The 22,162-nt window shown below is 42.1% G+C and overlaps 1 protein-coding gene across 3 annotated transcripts in view; it reads left to right on the forward strand.

Moving 5' to 3' along the window:
- The window catches only part of AFF3 (ALF transcription elongation factor 3), a 564,644-nt gene that overhangs the window by 282,131 nt on the left and 260,351 nt on the right, over positions 1-22,162 (forward strand). For all 3 annotated transcript variants that reach the window (XM_081831996.1, XM_081831995.1, XM_081831997.1), the window contains one exon: positions 4,815-4,862. In XM_081831996.1, coding sequence (XP_081688122.1) covers positions 4,815-4,862 — 48 coding nt within the window. The remainder of the gene's footprint in view (positions 1-4,814; positions 4,863-22,162) is intronic.

Raw genomic sequence — 22,162 nt, forward strand, 5'->3', positions numbered from 1 at the left:
GACAGTGACCTCAAGTTGAGCCAGTTCTAAGGGTTGGCCTTAGAGAGACAGCATGATATAGCAGAAAATTCACTGAACTGGTGTTGAATAAATGGGTGTGGGTTCTATCTTGACTGCCTCTTGCTGCCAGACTGATTTTGGAAAAGTCTTTCACTTCTCTGGGCCACAATTTCTCCATCTGTTAAAGTCATTGAGTGGGCCTAAAATGAGCTCTTAGGTTCCTTCCAATTCAAACTTTCTATAATACTGTGTCTCATGGACCCACTTCAATCCAAATGGGGTCCTGGAGATTCAGATTCAACATGGTACCCTTCTTAGGTCCTTAGGTGTGCCCAGGAGTAAGAAATGTTCCAGAGAAGGCCCAAAGACTCTCCATACTGTAATGTAAGGCCAGGGCTTCCTGAGACTGTTATTAGAAGTCTGACACTCTCTCGGGTTTATAAGGGTCTCTCCCAGTAGGGAATGACCTGATGTCTGTTCAGACCATCAAAACTCATGGTTGGAGCAGTCATCGACATGATCCAATGTAATAATCTTACATACTTCATCTACAGTGATAAGGGAAGTATTTAAATAGGTATCTATTGCCATATGTCTCTCTCAATGGATTCCCTTTTTCAGAGTAGGATAGTGGAAATTTATAGGATGATAGGGAGAGATATTCATAAGAGCAACCTGTCATTTATATAAATCCCTTCAAATGAAATTAAAGTATGGTATTCAGGGGAAATATAGCTTTAAGGAATCAAACCCAAAGTTCAATTTGAAGAATCTTTTTAGTATGTTGTGTACATGAATGAGTCTACCAGGTGAACATGAAGTAAAGTTTTTCTTGATTGACTGTTTTAAAGGTGGAAAATAGAAAGTACATGAGAACTCAGCATTTGCTCAGCCAGTATGTTATATGGTAGGGAAGAATTGGGACTTGGAAGTAGGGTAAGAGAAGTGGTTGTGAGTTTGAAGACACGTTTTCCAATTGAGACCACTCATCCCCACCACTGAACTCCAAAGGAGATGGTTCTAAACACCATTGAGCCCTGGCCTGAACCTGACTGAGACTTTACCATGCAGCCTTTGTGACTATTGCCTCAGGCTGCCCTGGAAAGGAAGTAAGTTTGGGGCAAGTTCCAAAAAGAGCTCTCTGATCCAATTTGATTAGAGTGTTAGCATACTGAAGTTTCCAGGGGCACCTGGGTGGCTCACTTGGTTAAGCATCTGACTCTTGATTTAAGCTCAGGTCATAATCTCAGGTTCATGAGATCAAGCCTGTGTCAGGCTCCACGCTGGGCTCAGAGCCTGCTTAAGATTCTCTTTCTCCTTTTCCCTCTGCCCTGACCTCCATCCCTCTTGCTCTCTTAAAAAAAAAAAAAAAAAAGGAATGGTGGAATTTCTAGAGCAGTCCTGAAATAAGGCATGAGGGGATGGGAGGAAGGGTTTATGACATGTGTGTCACCAAACTGGAACTTTTGGGGAAATAGGAGGGATGGATGTAGGAAAGGGTAATGAAGTATTAGTAAAAGCGTTTGGGTCTCCTAATCCTGTCATACTGTTTAACACTGTTTTTCTTGATATATAAGGGTAGACATGTATATTGTATTCAGGCACCTTGAGCAACAGCTGTGCCTTAAACATTTTGTTATTAATCTTTAGTGATGAGACCAGCATGGAGTAATTTATACAAAGATAATGTTCCTATTTTAACTAAAACTTACCAGATAATAAGGAAATACACTTTACCTAAAAATTCTCAAACTAATGGATTAAAGACCTAAATAGAAAAACTAATAAAAAGCTATAAAGTAGTAAAAGAGAACACGAACACATCTCTCAGAACTTTGGATTTAGCAGTGGTTTCTTAGATATGACACCGAAAGCAAAGGAACAAAGAAAAAAAATAAAGTGGACTTCATCAAAATTAAAAATTTTGTACATCCATGAACTACCAAGAAAGTGAATATACAGCCCACAGAATGCAAGAAAATATGTGCAAATCACTTATCTAATAAGGGTCTAGGGCTCATACTATATAAAGAACTCTTACAACAAACATAAAAAAGACAAAAAACCCAATTAAAAAGTGGGCGAAGGACATTTTTCCAAAGAAGATACGCAAATGACCAACATACACATGTGAAGATGCTCAACATCAAAAGTCATTAGGAAAATGCATAGCAAAACCATAATGAGATACCATTTTTACACCAGTAGGATGGCTGCTATCAAAAACAAAACAGCGCAAAACCAAAAATAACAAGTGTCTGTGAGGATATGGAGAAATTAGAACCTTGCTGATGGAATGTAAAACAGTACAGCCAGGGTGGAAAACAGTTTGGCAATTCCTCAACAAAGCTACGCATAGGGGGGCGCCTGGGTGGCTCAGTTGGTTAAGCGACTGCCTTCGGCTCAGGTCATGATGCCGGAGTCCCGGGATCGAGTCCCGCATCGGGCTCCCTGCTCGGCGGGGAGTCTGCTTCTCCCTCTGACCCTCCTCCCTCTCATGCTCTCTGTCTCTCGTTCTCTCTGTCTCAAATAAATAAATAAAATCTTTAAAAAAAAAAAAAAAAGCTAAGCATAGAAATTGCCATATGACCCACTAATTCAACTCCTAATTATATACCCCAAAGAACTGAAAGCAGGCGTTCAAACAAAAACTTGTACATGGATGCTTATAGAAGTACTATCATGACAGCCAAAGTGGAAGTATCAAAATGTCCATCAACTAATGAATGGATAAAAAAAAATGTGGTATATCCACACAGTGGAATATTATTTGGTCATAAAAAGGAATGAAATATGATACATGCTATAACATGGAGGAACCTTGAAAACATTATCCTAAGTGAAAGCAGCTAGCCAGACATAAAAGGCCACATATTGTATGATTCCATTTACATGGAATGTGCAGAATAGAAAGATCCATAGAGATGGAAAGTAGATTAGTGGTTACTAGGGGCTCAGAAGAGAGAAGAATGGGAAGTTCCTGTTCAAGGGGCATGGGAACTTCATTCAGGGTGATGAAAAACTTCCAGAACCAGATACTGGTGGCACTGTGACTATATTCAGTGCCAGTAAATTATGCGCTTTAAAATGGTTAAAATGGCAAATTTCATATTACGTGTATTTTACCACACACATGAGAAGTTCCTAAACCATATAAACCTTGTACCTTTGACAAATGAGCTCAGGTTTGCTAAGGGATTAGATATATGTAAAGCACAGCTTTGGGGTTGGGGGAAGCTTCTGGAAGTGAAAATGTGCGTGACTGAGGGTCAGGAGTCCTGTGTTCTGGTCCAGGCACTGCTCTTATGTGGCGCAGGGTGAGTCATGTAAACTTTCTGGGCCTCAGGGGACTTGGACAAATTTTCTCAATCATGTGTGGGGTCTTTTCAGACTTCACATACCTTCATACACCCTGGCCCCTTACCCAGTGTGACGAGTAGACTATTGCAAACAGAATGCTCTTCCACCAGGCAAAGAGGGTGGGGAGGGTGCAAAGGTGTCTTCTTTGGTAGAGCCTTGGCAATATTCCAAAGTCCTGAAGCTGATTGTGGTAGTCCTCACAGGAGACCATAGGAAGGAGGTTCTCTCATTTCTTCATACAGTGTCCACTAGCAAACATTTACTGCACACACTCGGGACTGTGTGAGGCACCGCTGAAAGACACAGAGCCCCTAAATTTGTGGAGCATATGTTCTAGAGGGAGGAGATAGCATTAAAGAGTTAAGTACTGAATGTAGTGAGTACTCTGAAGAAGAAGTAAATGCTGCTGAGGATGAGAACTCCAGGCTTAGGGACGGCTGCTCTGAGGAAGCCATGATTGACCTGTGGTCTGTGGGGTGACTTGGAATTAACCAGGAAACACGGAAAGGGGCAGATTTGCTTCCCTGGTGGAGAGAGAACTGTGAAGAGGATGGGAGAATGGGCTTGGAGAAGATTGTGAATACAGCCTCATTCTCGAATGTCATGCTGAGTTGTGGCCAACGTCACTGAAGTAAAAGGCCAGGGGACGTATCTCCCTCAGACCACAGCGGGCACGTCTACCAGCAGACGCTGCTTTCATGTCCCCACCATACCACTTCCTGCGCTCTGAGCTGTGGAACCAGCGGTAACCACACAGAATCTCTGGAACTGAAAGTGCTCCCCAGTGTTGACTGTGACCCGAAGCCACCATTCCTCAGAGCCCTTAACATCTCCACAGCACAGGGCAGTGTGGGTCACAGAACAAGTGGCTCTGGAGTGTGACACCCAGCATGCTGTGTGGCTGTTGAGAGGATGTTTCTCCTTTTGGTCTTTCAGTTTTCGGCTCATCAAACCAGTAAATCTGGGCTTTGAGGATGGTGGAACTACCAGACTTTTACTTAAAAAGTGGGCACAGGCTTCTACTTAAGCCTTCGCAACCATTGTACTCGGCCAAGCCATTGCACATGTTTGGTGGGTGAACTGGTTCCACTTTGGCAGCGGAGGCCACATTTCCACATGGTGATGGAGCCCAGGGGGAACAGAGAGCTCACACCTGCCAGTTGGCCGCTGTCCTCCTAGGCGCCTGCGCTGCTTAGCAGGGGCGCGATTGGAGGGCCCAGAGCTGAACCGCAGGTGTGTGCGGTGCTCCTGGCTGGCCGTCTGCTGTGCTGCAGGGGGGAGGGGAGCAGTCATAGCTGTGACTCAGGCTACCCCATTAAGGAAAGGAGCTCATCACTAAGTCCTACGTCAGGCATCCCCAGTCCAAACTCAGGTTTAGAAGCTTATGTGTCCCCTTTTCTTTGTAACCATAAATCTATGCTATCAGACTTAATTCTTTTCTCCTTTGCTTTCAGGAGAGTAGATCTGGAGACACAAACAGCTGTGTTGAAGAAATAATTCGGGTAAGGACATTTTGTTTTTACAAATCTTACCAACTGATTGGACGTAGATTCCAAATAGAAGGAGGCACGTGGCTATATTGTCAAAGGCGCCTATTGTCTGTTTCCTGTTTGATGCTTACCTTTTCTGAGGGCAATCATGGAAGTTGCCTAAATGCCACTTTACAAAAACATGGCTTCTTTTCAAAATCTAGGAGTTACCCATCAACCTGATGCCTTTGTATGGGCTGAGGTGACACTATTAAAGTGATCAGCTGGGAGACAGAAGAACAGAGTTGAGATGAAAAATACAGTTGTGCACACATTTAGATGCCTCCATTTATCACCCTCCTATTTAGAAGCATCCTTTAATAGTCTATACTTTCCAGTCAGGCAAGGGTTGCCTTGTTATTTTTCTCCTAAACTTAATTGGAATCAGAAGCACTCTGACAAAGAGGTAATACTCAGTGTCTGAAAATTTATTTCCATATTGTTTTGCATCTTATTGTGTTGCCTGTTACTCCCTGTAAGACTGTCTTTTTCCTCCTCATCATCTCTAGTAGCTACCCTCTGTGAACCAGTTTCACACCCAGATTTACTGAGGTTGGGCTCTTCTGCCATATTAGTGTTTTCCTGAGTATTCAAACTTATAATCAGGATGTCATCTTCAACCCATATTTTTTCTTCACTCATATTTTTTCAGGGGAGTAACCTAATAATTTACATTCTCAGAGAGCTGATATTATGCTGGGCAAAACACCAAGACAAATTAGACCAGATGGGATGGCAATTCCCTATAAAGAAAAAACCTTTATTTTAATATGTTTCTAACTTTTGGACATCCTACACACTCTTTCTTGAATTGCCAGTGAATGACAGTAATATAATTATTTGGTTTTTAAATTTGCATTAATCATCAAATTGTTTTCAGAGGCAGGGTTTTTTTTTTTGTTGGTTTTTTTTTTTTGGCTTCCTGGAAAGCATTATTTCATAAATAAATCTTTAACTCTCAAGTTGACCAAAATAAGAAATTGAAATTTGATCTGCTGAGTTCATAATGATTTTTGTTTTTCTGGCACAGATTTATATGGAAAACAGTTGTCAAAATGGGTAGCTTCATTTTTGGCATTTAATATATGTTAAATAAAACACATATTGTATTTTATATCTGTGTTATCTCTAACCTGAGGCTTTGTTTCAGAGTAAACAACAAATAGTGTAAAGTGCTAATATACTTTTCCCGTTTCTCTTTTGACATACTTTCATGTTTGGAGTCCAGATATTCAGTGTTTAAGCCTTCTTCCTTTGATTGGTTATGGTGTTTATGTCAGCAAAATGGTAATACCAGAACATAGCAATCCCTCTTTGGTTTCCCAATTTATAAAATCCTACCCGTTCTTATCCTTTCTTCTCTTTTCTGAGGATATGGTAAAAACCTGTCATTTGACCTTTCTTTTCCGTACTCCAGGCAGAGCCTGAAGTTTGAATAAGGGCTTGAGCAATTCACACAGCAAAAGGATATAGTGGAGGTAATATAAAATTCACCTAAAATACAACTGAATGCTGCAGTCAAGAATTTAAAGCATTCTTTTTTTCTCAGGAGAGCTGATGAAAGCCTTATGCCCCATGGTCCCACTTCTACTTCCCAATACTGACCCTAATACTCCACTGTGCTGCTGCTACCATGGCCCACTTTGAATCAGGCACGGAACAAAAGGGAAAGGCTGGACCAAGCAGTAATTGATTTGGAAACACATGCAAGGTTCAGGGCAACAGAGATGATGATTTCATCAGAAGACAGCTGAGCCCTCTCCAAATTCTGGTCTTCCCAGAGCCCATGAGGAGTGGTCCAGAATGGGAAATGGAGGAAACAGAGGTGATGGTGGTGTCCAGGTGGGCCTTTTCTCTGCCCTCACCTGTCAGCCTGACGTGTTAGTAGTAGTAGTTGGTACTGAGGGAGGTCCTAGAGGATCATGTCAGTGTTCCCAGTTTTGCCCAGAATGTTTTCCTGGTTGTCCCCTGCCTCGCACACACCATTCTCCAGGGTTGTCTTCCTCTCTTGTCCTAAGCACGTCCTCTCCTCCAAACACAAGCATGGGGCTCCTTCTCCATTACAGCCTGTGGTATTTATTGTGTACCTGCCACATATTGGGCTTCCTCCCATACCGTGGCCCTGATGTCTGGAACTGAGAATCACGACTTTGTAGAATGAATAAATGAATGAGTGATTGAGTGAAGGAATCCTCTAAGGGAGAATGAAGAATATCATTGTGATAACTCACAAACAGATTCCATTTGCTCTAAATCATAGACATGACTTACTGGCCTTTTTAGCACTGGGTTCCTTCCCATGGATAGTCTTTGTGGGGCCTAGTTTTCCTTATCACTTTCTCTCCCCTTGTGATCAGCTCAGATAAACCTGATGTGGTCAAGGTCACCAAGGTACTCGTTACATGGAGCCATCACACAAAAGTGATGGCTCTCTCTTATGGTGGAGAATGAGCAGGTCATGAAAGTGCCTTAAAATAATGAAAACTGAGATATTGACTTAACAAGTGTTAGCATGCCCTTTCCATGTGGGAGGTACTGGGAAAATAATAGTGGGCCAAGCAGACATGACCCTCTTGAAACCAACCATGTGCTGGAGAATATAGATACTAAGTTTCATTTTTAATCTTGTAAATAAATGTCTAATGTTAATTGTGATAAGTACTCAGGGTTCCATGAGAGCCCACCATAGGGCACATGACCTCATTTTAGGTCAAGAACAGCTTCCCTGAGGAAGCAATATTTGGACTAATAGTTGGAGGATGAATAGGAAACTGACCTAAGAAGAAGAATATTGAGGCTGCAGGCAGAGGAACAGGAAGGATTTGGCTAGTTAGGGACCCAGAAAGGACAGTGAGGCCAGAGTAGCTAGAGAGTAGTGGCAAAAGCCAGGCAGGACAAGCCAGGTAGGGCTGTGCCTTCTCAGCCCCGGCCAAGATAAGCTTAGGGGGGCAGTGAAGGAATATGAGCCAGAGTGATGTGATCAGATTGGCCATTTAGACACTCTACTCTGACTGCTATGCAAAATGGATTGAGGGGAGGAGGGAAGAAGAGAGGAGTGAGAGGCTATTGCAGCTGCCCAGATGAGGGATGCTCGGTGGGGCACTCACAAGCATGGGAACATCGAGGGAAATGCTAGTGGGGGGAGGGATGAAATCATACATTAATTTTTTGACATGTTGAGTTTGAAGTACCTTTGAGACAGTCCAGGAAACATGGAGACTATAGATGAGTATACATTGGTCTGGGGCTCAGAACAGTGGTCTAAGCAGCAGGTCAATGTTTTGGACTAATTAGCATGTTGGTAATAAAACCATAGAAATGGGTAAACTTGCCTGGAGAGAGACAAGAGAAGCAATGAGAGCCAAAATTCCAACATTTAAGGGCGAAGGAGAGTAGGATCCACTAGCAATGAAAGGGAGAGGGTGTGATTTGGGAAGTTGAGGGATAATGGTGGCCATGGAAGGTCCCAGAACCCAGGGAAAGAGAGTTTCAAGCTCAACAGTGCACAGGACTTCTGAGAGTACAAGAGAGACGAGGATTGAAAACCACTCCATGGACTGGACAACAAAAAGCTCATCAGTGACTTTATTGAGTGCTGTTTCTGTGCAGTAGAAGGAGCAGCATCCAGACAAGAGAAGACTGAGAATATGAAGTCAGGGAGTCGAGAGACCTTTTGTGAGGAGAGGCCACGGTTTCCATCCAGGGCCTCTCCATTTGCAAACAACCCTGTAGATAAGAACAAGTACCAAATGATGGAATATTTTATGGAATTTATGGGACGCTTATTACGGATAAGGTACTGTTCTCAGTTTCTTGCATGTATTAGCTCCTTTAGCCATCACAGATGCCCCATGAGGCAGGGACTGTTAACATCCCCATTTTACAGACAGAGAAATCTAAACACTGCTTGCCCAAGGTCACACAACTAGAAAGTGGTAGAGCTGGGATTTTAACGAGCACTGTCTGGCACCAGCACCCTCTCTATCTTCTCTACTGAGCTTTCTTATTAAATGAAGAAATCCCCCTGGCTCAATAATGAAACCACTCAGGCATTTTGCCGTGAAAGGGAGGTTTCCCATTTCCACGTGTTTATGATTCGGAAGTGCCAGATCATGCATTTGTGCACTTGAACTCACAGAGGTTTTATGGCCAATGTTATCAACCTCATCTTTAAACTTCTTTTTCCTCTCCCCTTTCTTATTTTTGCTGAGGTGACTGTTTTCAAGTCATTTGAATATTACATTATATTCTAAAGTGTAATTATTTTTTACTCTTACTCAGAGAATTCTAATCCTGGGACCTAATAAATCGGTGTATTATTGCAAAATTCAGTTAACCAAGGGAGAAATTATAACCGAGTTCTATGAAGATGGGCAATAAGAACTAGGAGCCCTCATGGCTGACATATGTTTGTAACAGACAGTTTTGTAAGTTATACCATATTTCATTCTTAAAGGTTCCAGTGCTGTAATACTTAGGTGCTTTTCGTAGCATTATTCATTAACGTAGAATGGCATTAACATTTGTTCAGCAAATAAAATCCGTTTACAACTTAATGGGGTTGTGTAGGGCTAGAATCTAGGATGCACAAATTTTATGCAAGACAGCTTTAGATGGCAGGTGTTGAGGGGCACTGCTCATAGCATAGTGAGCCTTCCTAATAAAAGGCCAGTGTTGGAGATTCTGGTTTGGACTTAAAGGATGAAGTTAGAGACAATTTCAGGGTAACATCTGAGCAGATTATTTTCTTGGTTTTTACCTTTAGTCACTAATTTAATTCCAATTTCCTATGTGATATTTATAGTGAATATTTACATAGAGTTGGATTTCTGTTGATAGGAAGGGGGTAACTGGTACTTGTTTAAATTCTGGGGGCCCAAATCAGTTTCCTGACAGTACAATTGAACAGACTTCCAGCAAATAAAGGAACTCCTTTTCTAGATACTCCTAGATAAGGAGCCTGCTGGACAAGATTTTCGGTTGGGTTCTGGGAGGTCTGTGAGTAAGGAGAGCATTTAAAGCACCATCATGTGAAGTGCACATTATTATGGTCCCCTCACATGTTCTGACCCTCATGGTGGGCCAAGACAAACCTTGTGCTTAAATGTCTACATGCTCCTTAACCCAAATGAAAATATGTTGGCCAGCCTATAGAGAACAAAGAGACAACTTGTTTTAAGTGACCTGTTCGGGTCATTTACAGAGATGGACCTCAGTCAAATCTCCCCTGCTTCAGACCAGACAGGCTTTTTTGAGCTCATGCTCTTTCCTTTATCAATTATTTCATTTGTTTCAAACAGTAAAGATTTTATTAGTGACAAAATGAAGCCCACAAATGGCAAAATCAATCCAGGTTGAGCTGCAGAGGAGCTCCATTAATACATCCCATTACTTGCTGCAGTGAAATAAAATCAGAGCAAGGGTAAACCTAATGTAGGCCTAGAGAAATACGCCAGACAAAACCTACGAGTCTTGCCCAAGATGAACTATTGGCTGGCAGTGTTTTGTTTTCATTTCTCTTTCTGCATTTGGTCATCTGAATGGATAGAAACAGAAATACAACAATGTATATCTTATTTTACAACCATAGATGCATTTTTAAGAGATGTTATTATGCTAGTCCTTTTGGCTGAAACCAAAAGCCCTACTTAAATGACTCCATCTCTGCTTGCCAAGGGCATCTTCATGCCTGTGAGGGGTATCCAATGGCCTGCTCCTACATTCCAGGGCCATTTGGCTATACTCTGTAGACTTTGTGATCCCTCCAGAACTGTTCAATTTCTAACAGCAGTGGGGCAAGAGACCACTCTAATTCAGAATCTGTTCTGAGCCCAGAGACTTTGAGGGTGATAGCCAAAGGAACCCCAGAGATCTGGAAGCTCCGGAACAAATGGCTTTGCCTTTCTTTGTTTGCCTGTCTCATTCTGATGCATACCATTAGAAATTACAAAGGCATTTACAGAACCATGGGGATAGAAGACCAAAGGAATGTTAGCAGCCCATGTAGCTAAAGGTCCATGGGAATGTACTTTCTGCCCTAACAGTCAAGAGTGAATTCTGATACCTCAGTTGATATCTTTTCATGGGTGTTGGTCACTATTTTACTCTGAAGGTGCTGACTGAAAGAAAAGAGGAGATACACAAATGGCCTGTTCACAAAACCTAAATGCCACCGGATGTCATGGAAGCTCCTGGCGCTATGTGCCTCCTACCATAGCCAGGCTAGTAAAGACTTGGAGATACACACGGGAGGTGTGTCAGCCAGCCAGGATGCATGAAGGGCTGAGCTTCAGGCAAGGTCAAAGACCCAGTTTCACAGTTTCTCATGAGGATACTTGGTGAAGCTTAGCATTACATTAAAGGACCGAGGGATTAAAAATACGTGATTTTGTAAGTTTTCTGTTGCTCTTGCCTTACAAGGGGCATCAACAGAACAAAGAAATAAGAGATTGAATGTAACTCAGAAAGTAGTAGATTTATGCCATGGTTTAAAACACCTGCCAGACACTCAGAAGGGACAGATGCTTATAGAATGAGTAAGAGGAAGAATGTGGGGAAGAAAGCAAATAGAGATGCATTCCTTTCGATGCCAGTGCTCCTGTGAAAGGTGCCTTGCAGAGTCCTCCCCTAGCAACACAAGAGTGGAGGAGGGTGGGACAGAAGCAGAGACAGTCGCTGCCTGACGGTGCATATGTGGTCCATTGGACTATATTTGTCACCCATGCATGCCTCTCAGGTTTTCACAGCACCCTCACAGATTTCTGCTTCTTTGTATTTCAGTGAGGCCTCATTTTCAGAAAAATAAGTGCTTAAGCTTGGATCACCTAGAACAAAGCATGCAGATTCTTATCTTTATCTATGAATGAAGTTTACGATTGCAGTGTGGTTTTTATTTTACTTCTAGAAAATACCAATACACATGAGAGTATAATATCTGATAATATTTCAAATGTATAAATTCCCAAAGAAATACTTATTTTTAATCTTGGGTTCTCTTAAGTGCAGCTCTTCAATGCTAATATTGCTGACCACTCGACTTGCTTCAAGTCCTTTGCTAAATTTACCTAACAGAACGAATGCAATTTTATTTTCTCTTTCCTATTTCTATACTTAAGTATAATACAAGCATATGTGCTCATTGGACTTTGAAAACCACGCCAGAGATAAAAACTGGTAATTATTTATGGAATGATTATGTTAAGTCATTTAATAAAGAATATTTTAGAGTGCTAATTAAGAAGCACAAAAACATTAGAATATTTGCTGAAGTGATATTAGTACTTAACATGGCAGACAAATAAGATCCTCCTTGTTTGCCGAAGTATTTTTAGACTGTGTGTGTTTGTATACAGGTGTGTAACCTTTGTATCAGAAAATTTCTAGCAGAAAGGGCCCTGTGACCTTCTTCATCTCTACCCTACCTTTTTTTGCTTCTCTCTTTAACCTAGAAATTCTCTCAGGCAGCTGGTCCTTGCAAATAGGTCCTTGAGTACAAATCACTGAAGACCTCTTACCACTGTTTCTGCCCCATCAAATTCTCTGAGGGCACGGTCATCTTTCCCCCCAGAAAGCTTGCCAATTTCAGCCTATGGCTGGAACGGCCATGTGTGAGCGTTACCTTCCTCTGAGGCGGGTCCTCTGTTAATGCCCTCCACTCCACCCCATTAGCAAGGCACCATTGTGCTTGGTCTCTTGTCTACCTTCAGAGTCTACCCCACCCCTCAGTCCCTCCAGGACTTCCAGGATGGAGCAGTGAAACCTTTTCTCTAGCAGCCAGCTCTGAGGCCTGGATCATGGACCCTTCTATGCGTCCAGCCAGTTGTGACCTCTTGTTTATGTTGAATCCCAGTTTCAGGGCAGGATCATCTTGGTAGCTGGCCTGTGCTGTTTCCCATTATCCCCTTCTAGGGAATCTTTAGACACTCTTCCTAATTGCTGCCCCATGAAATTCTAATACTGCAAATATACTGTACTGTATATGGTATATGTTTCTGTGATTTATACAGAGAAAGACTTTTTCATCCCCAAGAACCAGGTTGAACTGGCTTAGCCACTAGCCATCCCCCTTGCTCCACACCTCTGACACCTGGACCTCCTTCCTGCCTCAGCAGGAGCTTCACTGTCCCAGATGCTGAGGAGATAGATGCTGTTAGCATGTGCACCCTGGCCTGCTGGCTTCCTTGGCCATTGTGCCAGGCTCTGTCCTAGGCACCGGGGGCACAGCAGTGAACCAAACAGGCCTAGATTCTGTCTTGCCAGACCTCTTGTGTTCCGACCCACTGACAGACCTGGAAACTTACCTGAATCTCGTGCACCCCTCCTTCCCTCTTTCCTGACTTCCGGCTCATCCCTCTGCCTGTGTGTTGGAGTCCCATGCACGACTGCAACTAGCTCAGGACTGGTGAGTGCCCTCTCTCTCAGGTCTCCTCCAGCCTAGATCTCTTGTAGTGTCCTCAGGGTAAATGTGTACACATGCTTTCCATCTTCGGAAGAGAGCGTCTTCAGTGCTGCACTCCTTGGGGCTCCTTCCCCTTCCTCAATTGACTCCCCCGCCAGAGTCCCCGTGTGCCTTCACCTCCACTTTCCCATCAACCCACTGCTGTCCGGTTCTTCCTCCCGTGCTCCCCAGAAACCACTTTTACCAGTGTCACCGCTCCACGCTGGCTTCTTCCTAAGCACAGAGACCGTTCCCAGCGTGATCCCCTGGTGGGCATTCCATGTGATGCCCGCACTGTCCACCTCAAAATGCTCGAGCCTTAGCCTCTCTCACCACACCCTCCTGGATTTATTCCCATTGGGTGGTCATTTCTTCTTGGGCTCCTCCATGCACCTCTCTTCCTGTAACTACCCCTGATGTGCTGGGATTCCTTGGACTTCTGTCCCAGCTCTCTCTTCTTCTAGAGGCTACAGTTTCTCCAGCTTCTGGAGGCATTTGTGCCATGACGGGGCAGGGTGCAAGTATGTTATCTCGAGCCCAGCTGTTTCCTTAGTTTCATGCTCATCTATCCAGCTGCCCCGAATGGCTCCACTTTTTAAAAAAGACTTTATTTGAGAGAGAGAGCACTAGCAGGGGGAAGGGCAGAGGAAGAGGGAGAAGCAGCCTCCCCGCTGAGCAGAATGCCTGACACGGGGCTCCATCCCAAGACCCTGAGATCATGACCTGAGCCAAAGTCAGACGCATAACCGACTGAGCCACCCAGGGCCCCAATTGCTCCACTTATATGTGTCATGGACACCTTTTCCCTAATGCCATCTCACACCCCTGCTGGCTCTGCCTCCAGCATGGATTATCCTCATTCACCTAGCTGCTCAAGCCATTGGGCTCTCCTCCTCACACTCGTCACATTCGGTTCCACACCAAGTCTGTCAGTCTGTCTTCTGAATCTCACTTAAATAGGTCTGCTTCTTTCCATCTCCGTGCTACCCTCCTTATTCAGTCCACCATCTTTCCCACCTAGATTATTCCAGAGACCTCCTCCCCGGCCACCTGCCTACTGACTGCCTCTAGCCAGCTCCCCCAATGTAGGTGGTATCAGCTTTCCAAAGCATGTGTGCTTTAAAAACATTTCAGTGGCTCCCCTTGGGTTTAGGACAGAGTCAGATTCCTGGATGTGGTCTGGGAGAGCCACACAAGTCCTAGCCCTGCATTGCATTCCAGCCTTATCTTTCCCCACTGTCCCCCTCACACTCTATACTCCACTTCTGCCTCTGGGCTTACCTCATGCTCTGTCTACCCCTCACCCCAAATTCTGCTGTTTCCAAACCTTCCTTGAGAGATCACTCCCTGCAGGAAGCCGTCCTGATTCCCAAGTCTGAGTTAGATGCTCCTATTCTGTATTCCCCAGGAAAGATACCCTTTATTCTTATCACTTCACTTATTATATTGAGTCATAATGGTCTTTCGTTGCCCGCATTAGGTTGTTACCATCTATCCCCAGGGACTATCAAAATGACTGTCACATAATGAATGTTTAATAAATACTGAATAAATGGATGGAGAATAATGAATGAATGACTTTGACCTTTTGCTCAATGTCTGTTCTTGCTCTCTACTTTATTGTCCTTCCAGTACTGCAACAAAAAATGTTGAGGTGCTATCCCCCTAGTACATCAGCTCTCCAAGGACATCCAAGACTGTTGTGTGACCTGGGAGCATTAGGACACATCCTACAATTAGCACAAATGCAAGAGAGATAGAAAATTCACCCTCTAACTCCTGAGGGTTGGAAGTGAAAAGGAGTCCAGCGGCTCTTGCTGGTGTTTCACACGTCAGGAGAGCTCAGACCTTTCTATCTGCCGCTTGTGTTCTGATTATCTTTCGCGAGATGGAGTTTTTCATTTTGATAGATAATGAGTGTAATGTACAAGTTGAAGAAATCAAGATAATAAATTTACAGGGATAATTTGGTTAATTACCATTTTGCTGCTCATAGCATCAAGGGCTGGAAGTCAAAGCTCTTTCCGCTGCTAATATGCTCTGTGGAAAGCAGTTCTTAGAACAATTAAAACACATCCACCCAAAAGCGATCAGCTCAAGACATACATTTAAAAATTGTATTTATTATCATTAAAACCACACACAGTGTTTTCTGTTACCTCTTCAAACTGAGGGGTGTGAAATTACAAATTTGCTACAAATTTGTATCCACATAGGAAAGTTAAAAATAATTTCTTAAATAGAAGATGATAATTTGCAGATTAAAGAGATAAGGGCCTTGAAAAATTAGACCATCTATCTAGATATTAATCTACATTTTCTGTAGTCCTTATATTCATAATTATTTAGATCAGCATAACCTGAAAAAACGTAGAAACCTCCATTCCCCTTTCCATTTCATTTATATGTTGTCCTATAGTTCTGAGAAATGTGATTTGTAGTGGTGCAATTCCTTTGTTTTTATGTTGGTTGGATGCAATGCAGTGTAAGTATTTTTTAAATGTAGGGGTTGGAACTCAGACATTTTGCATAAATTTTAGAACATGCTCCCATACTTACAGGCATCTTATTTTGTTCTGATTTTGAAAGCTATCCACACAGCCCATAATTTCTGAATAGGTACCCTAGTGTCAGCATTCTTTAGCCCCCCACACTAACTAGGTTTTGCACATGGCGTGTCGTCCCGTTTGCACATAGCTCCATTCCTGGCTCCACTTCGACCTCAGCAGTTCTGGAGAAATGCTATGTTCGGTACCACTGCTCACACCTCCACTCTCCGGAGACCAGCCCTCTACCAAATACTGCTTTCCTAAACAATTTCAGTTTCTGATGATAAATCAGGAAAGGCGCACCACTGCCTGTCTCTCCAGTTATTAGCTTTGAGAACAATTGTCATATTCTAACAGTAGGGGATTTATTTTCTTTAATGTACCTTCCTTCTGTCTCTCCTCCCACTAAAAAGATGTGCCTATTTGTGCAAATGGGTATCTTTCTCTCTGCCCGGAATTTCTTAGGACATCGCAGAAGTTGTGACCTGTTTATTATTACAGATTCTTCAGTATAATGTTTTTATTTTAGTGCCTTATTTTTGCATTGTAATTCTAAATAATTAGACGTCTGTGGTTCTGTGGAATTAAAAATATTAAAGATTTTATGTTATTTTTTTAAACAAAGTATCTATGAACATTGATTAGGCCTCTGAAATGTGATTAAAAATCTTAAGATCAGCATGCTTATAATTGATGTATTATGCAATAATTTAAAACTCTATCCTCAGCTACTTGTAAATATCTTTTTAATAGTCTCAAATATAGATTAATTCTGTATGTAAAGTACATATTTCTTTTTAAATTACCCTGGGATTCTATATTAATTCATTTAACATTATTGAAATACTTGTATCTGCATATTTCCTTTATGAATCATTTTAGTCTTCCCTTCCCTGGCAATAACTTGTGGCCTAACAGTATTTTGGGCCAATTTTTAAAACATGTTTTTGAATTCAGTTTAATGGTGTATAGCGAGGGGTGGGGTGGGGAGTGAAGAATAGGCTTTTCAAAATAGAACCTTTAAAGTTAGCTAAAAATATTAGTAGTGGCTTCTAAAAAATGACCAATCCCTGAAAACCTACTTCAGCTGCTTCTTTCTAACCAAATTACAGATTGAGACCCTGGTGAATCTGATACTCAACTTGAACTACAAAAGCCATTTGAAAATTCCATTGCAAATAACTAGAAAGAGGCAAAGGGGGGGAGGCTTGAGAAAATCCAGCCACATGCGATGAAAAAGATGATATTACACAAACAATGAGGTGCAACAGGTTCTCTCCAACCAGTGAGAGAAAAATGTCTCCTCTAGTCTGCAAAATAAGCATTTATCATTCTGACTTCTTAACTTCCTGTTTCCTTGTTTTATTCCACTGACTTCTCTCACCAACCTCTCCACACACATCCAACCCCAGACTCTGGAAAAAGATGAGAAATGAACACAGAGTTCTTTTGGAGGTTCACTAGTTATTCTTGTGTGAAATGAGGAGCCCACTGTGACATGAATAAAGACTCCAAAGCAGATTCCTAACATGTTTAAAACGGTGTGGATGGTGGGGGAGGAGGGGTCATCGTAGCTGGCATCATCTAGAAAGATCGTCAGCAACCCTTGAATAGTTGAAATGATTAATCACTTCAGCACAAAAGAACACAAAAGGAGATTGGTTGAGAATAAGCAGGGGACAGAGTGCTAGCTCCAGGGGTGACGTGCTTGTCTGCTTAATAATGTATTTTTAAAGTGTGTGCCACATCAAAAGCGAAGCACATGCAAATAGAGGAAGGAAAGATAAGGCAGTGAGCAAAATATTTGGTGAATTAGAACAAATGTTTAGGAAATCAGATGAGCAGTAATTTTGATTTTAACATTTTAAAAATGCATTCCCATCCCCTTCCCTCTCCCCGCCCCCAACATCTTAGGAGCACTGGGAAAGCTTGCAGGATGTGTGCTGGACCTTTATCACTGAAAATGAAGACAAGCTAATCAAATCAATATTGCCTCATAGCCTCCCTATCTTTAAGGCGCAGGGATTTGAATTGGCTCCTTAGACTAGAGCAAACTACGCGACTTAAAGCATAGGAAAGTATCATAATGGCATTGCTTAACATATATTGATGGCTAACTGTGCCCTTCACATCTATTACCTCTTTTAATCCTCACAGTAACCCTATATGATGTCATCCCCATTTTACAGGAGAGGCAATGGAGACGTAGAGAGCAATTAAGAGACAGGGTTAGGGTTCAAACTCAGGTCCCCTGAGCCCAAGCTCATAAACACAGTGCAATTTTTTCAAAACTCTGAATATTTTCAGAACGTAAGACTGAGCCAGTTCTTCTTGTGAGGGTACATCAGAACTCTTGCATCGTACCACCTCTTTCTTACAGCCTCAAGGAAACAAAGGGATGCATGACGGCTGCAGTTGTTGCCCCAGTGGCGAGAAGCTGCAAGGCGTCTGGCAGCAGTTAGATTGAGGATCGGTACATGCCGAGTGGCATGAGAGAGGTGCCGTGCGCATGGAAATACCACTGATAGTTCCTTACGGAGTGAGCTCGAGTGTGTATTCATGTGGAAGCTAGTCACTGAGTAGTATGTCTGTTACTGAGAAAATGGGTCTTTCGCATCAGCCTGTGTTATACACTGCCTTGTGTGGAGCTGTACGTTACTGACACCTTCTGCCATCTTACCCCTCGTAAGAGCAAGCAACACTCAGTGCTGTCCTCCTCCCCCAGGAGAGGGGTGGGTAAAGATGTGGAGTCCAGAGATACCAAGAGCTCCAAGGGACAGAAGCCCGGGTGTGAGTTGTCCTGGAGCTTGAGCTTTTGCATCAGATACTCCTGCGTTCAACAACAGCTCTGCCACCAAATGGCTGGGTAACACTGCGCTAATGTAGGTTTCAAGACAGTGTACATTTTGCCCAGGAAAAAAAAAAAGCTATTGTTCTCACTCACTATTTGATATGGTTGTAACATCTCTTGCTGGGTAAATTTGTGAATACACACATCTTAGTGAGTCAGCGTCTAACAAAATATTTTCGTTCATCAAATGCAATTCTGGAGGTAAACCAATTTTGTAAATCTGTGATTGAAATAAACATTTTATTTTGGAACTGATGACTGTTAGCTGCTGGTTTCCTTGTTGTTAGGATAATCGAGTATTTTCAAATTCATTAGAGACGAGGTTTACTTAAAGAAATTTCCATCTAGAGTATCTAGCTGTAGAATACTTGTGCAATTATCTTTACTGCTAAGAAACAATTGCTTTCTAAAGGATTCCTGGCTATAGGAAAAGATGGACCTAGGATTAGCAGCAGACTCCCCTAAAGTCTGTTTACAGTTTCTTTAAAACTCAGCATTTATAGGAAAACAAAAGTGTTGGAAATCACTGAATTTGATTGACAAACAGTAAAGCTTGGAATAAAGTCAAAAGCCAGTGGGACATTATAAATCACTTTACAGAAATAGAGTTTTTTATACAACCGTTCAGGTGCATATACTAAGTAAAGTGGCTGCAAAGGGAATAAATGCAGACTGCGCCCCCTGGTGGAACACTAGTTTGATAGGTGGTTGGTAGCTTTTTGTCTCGTTAAGCACGGTTCAAGTGCTTATTTAAATTTCTTTGCCTTTTTGGTTGATTATAAAACTATGTCAACTTGTGCCTATAAGTTGCTATTACACATATATGGTTTTACTAAGTATGCCTCATTATAAATCAGATTACCCAGGTAAAGTAATGTTTATAATATGTGTTCTAGTCTACTATGTTCCTGAAGATTCCTTTTGAGAGCTCACAAAGGATTAAAAATCATGCATAACTTCTAACTTGTAGCAGTATTTTCACACTGAAATACACTTGGTACATTGCTTGGAATAGCTGGCAAATGACACAGAACCCTCCTATTTAAATATCAATCCTTTCCACATATACTTACACAACTAAGGAGAGCAATGTAAAACTCAGAAATCTACTTGGACTTGAAAGGACAATGAATTAAAATAGTGGAAGTCTTCAAAGGGGTGGGTTCAGAAAATCCTCGGCTTTTATATAGACCCTTAAAAGAAGACATGAGAAGGAAAGTGGGTTGGCATTTTTATACCATGTATGAAGGATTATTTCTTTTCAATATTTTTCAGTGATGTACAGACTTAATTTCAATTAGAATGAGATTGCCTACATTTCCGTTTGATTTCGTAGCACCCAGCAATCATCTCAATAAATGCTTTTGAATGGTTTATTGAAAATCTAACTTCATGAAAAAATGGACTTATTCAATATTTAAAGGCATCTTATATACTTTCAAGTATGGGACATATTACTTGTTAAATTGTATTCAGTGCCTTGAGTTCTTACTATTAAGAAAGCCAGAGAATTTCTAGGGTCCAGAAATGAATAAGAGCTAGAATTTTACATATAGAAAATTCATGGCTTCATGGGAACTCAGAAGCATCTAAAATTATAAACTTAGTATTACCTCTGATAAGAATCTACTCTTGAGTGAAGTAGGAGTTTATAATGATACCTATCAGTACTTGACGATGAAGAACTGGCCATCCATATTCAGCATAGTAAATAGTAAGTTTTCTAGCCGATTGTCTTGTCTGCCTGTGGCAGCAGTAACATGTGCTTGACCCAGGTTGGTTGTGTAGCTCAAAGAAGATTAAGGATTGCACACAACATGGTAAAGTGCTATGAATAGCAGTAATGTTCAGCTCAGAGCTACAGAAAGAAGATAGAGAGCTGGAGGAAGCACTGCTTCACTCAAAACAAGAAAAAAGCTAGAGAAACTATTTAACCCATGAAAGAACTGACATCATAGGGCAAACAACCTGAAATGTGATGAGAGCCAGGCACCTTCAGGAAGAAATGGGACCTGAGCATTGGTTCATATGGGACACCAGCCAAGGCCATATACACCCAACTCCTCTATCTCTCCGACTGCTTGGAAACCTTCATCTGTGGGAAGAAGGGCACAAAACTGCAGCCCTTCTGGTGGATCCCCTGGTGGGGCAGGGGAATGGCACCCACCTCTGAAACTGAATCTCAGACCCCTCTCCCTCTCATTCCTAAGAAACAAAAGCCTTAATCTCCAGGAGGAAGGACAACCAAAATGCATCCTGACGTCCCTAGGGGAGACCCACTGTACCTGGTGAAGAGAAAACAAACAGCTCTACCCCTGGGGAAGGCACAGGAACATGTGCTACCTAACATTGCTTCTGGAGGAGGCTACACCACCAAGACTCCTGTTCTCGGTGCCTACCTGAAACCAAGTCTTAATCAAAACATCAGAGTCCATCTTCCCTCCCCAATTCTCCAACCACCACACCAGCAAGGATTGAGTAAAAATAAGAGTGGGATACAACTGGAAGAGCCATGCATAGGGAAGACCCAAAGTCAAGTGGGGAGATTCATAGCCAAGCAGAGCGCAAACTTCATAACCATACCAACTCCTGACTAGATGAACACAAACCTTCACACTAAAGACCTAACAGAGGGAAAGGCGTTCTCATCTGCAAGCACAGAACATACTTACCTCAGAGTCTGCTGCCCTATACAACATGTATGGCTTTCAACACAAACTTAGGAGACCAATGAAGGGCTTCAAAAAAGCACAGTCTGAAGGGACAAAGCAGTCATCAGAATCAGAATCCAATGTGACACAGACATTAGAACTTAAATGGCTACAATTAATACATTAGTGGCTCTGAAGGAAGAGGCATCTAAAATTATGAAGTTAGTTTTTACCTCTGATAGGAATCCAAAATCATGCATGCAGAATCATAGGTAATTTCACTGGGGAGACAGGAACTATAAGAGAGAAAGCCACATGAAAAAATGGGGAAATGGAAAACACAGAGAGATGTAAAATGCCTTTGATGGGTTTGTCAGTAGACTGGACACAGTTGAGGGAAGAATCAAAGAGTATGAAGATAAGTCAATAGAAATTACTCAAAATGAAAACAAAGAGATAAAAATGTAAGAAAAAAACAGAGCAGAGCATCTAAGCTCTGTAGGATAATAGTAAATGGTGAAATATTCATGTAATTGGAATCTGAGGAGGGGGAAGAAAAGAGAACAAGACAAAACAAATAATGGCCAAGAATTTTCAGAATTAGCAACAGACCCCCCCAACCCACATATCCCAGAAGCTCAGGCTCAAAGAATGCCTAGCAGTATAAATACCAACACACGCCCCAAGGTATATCATATTCGAACTGCTAAAGACCAAAGACAAAGAGAAAATCTTGAAGGCAGCCAGCCAGAGAAAAAAGACACATTACCAACAGAGGAACTCAG

This window comes from Leptonychotes weddellii, chromosome 10 (genome assembly GCF_054177405.1).
Source record: "Leptonychotes weddellii isolate Sample4059 chromosome 10, ASM5417740v2, whole genome shotgun sequence".
Taxonomy (NCBI): Eukaryota; Metazoa; Chordata; class Mammalia; order Carnivora; family Phocidae; genus Leptonychotes; species Leptonychotes weddellii.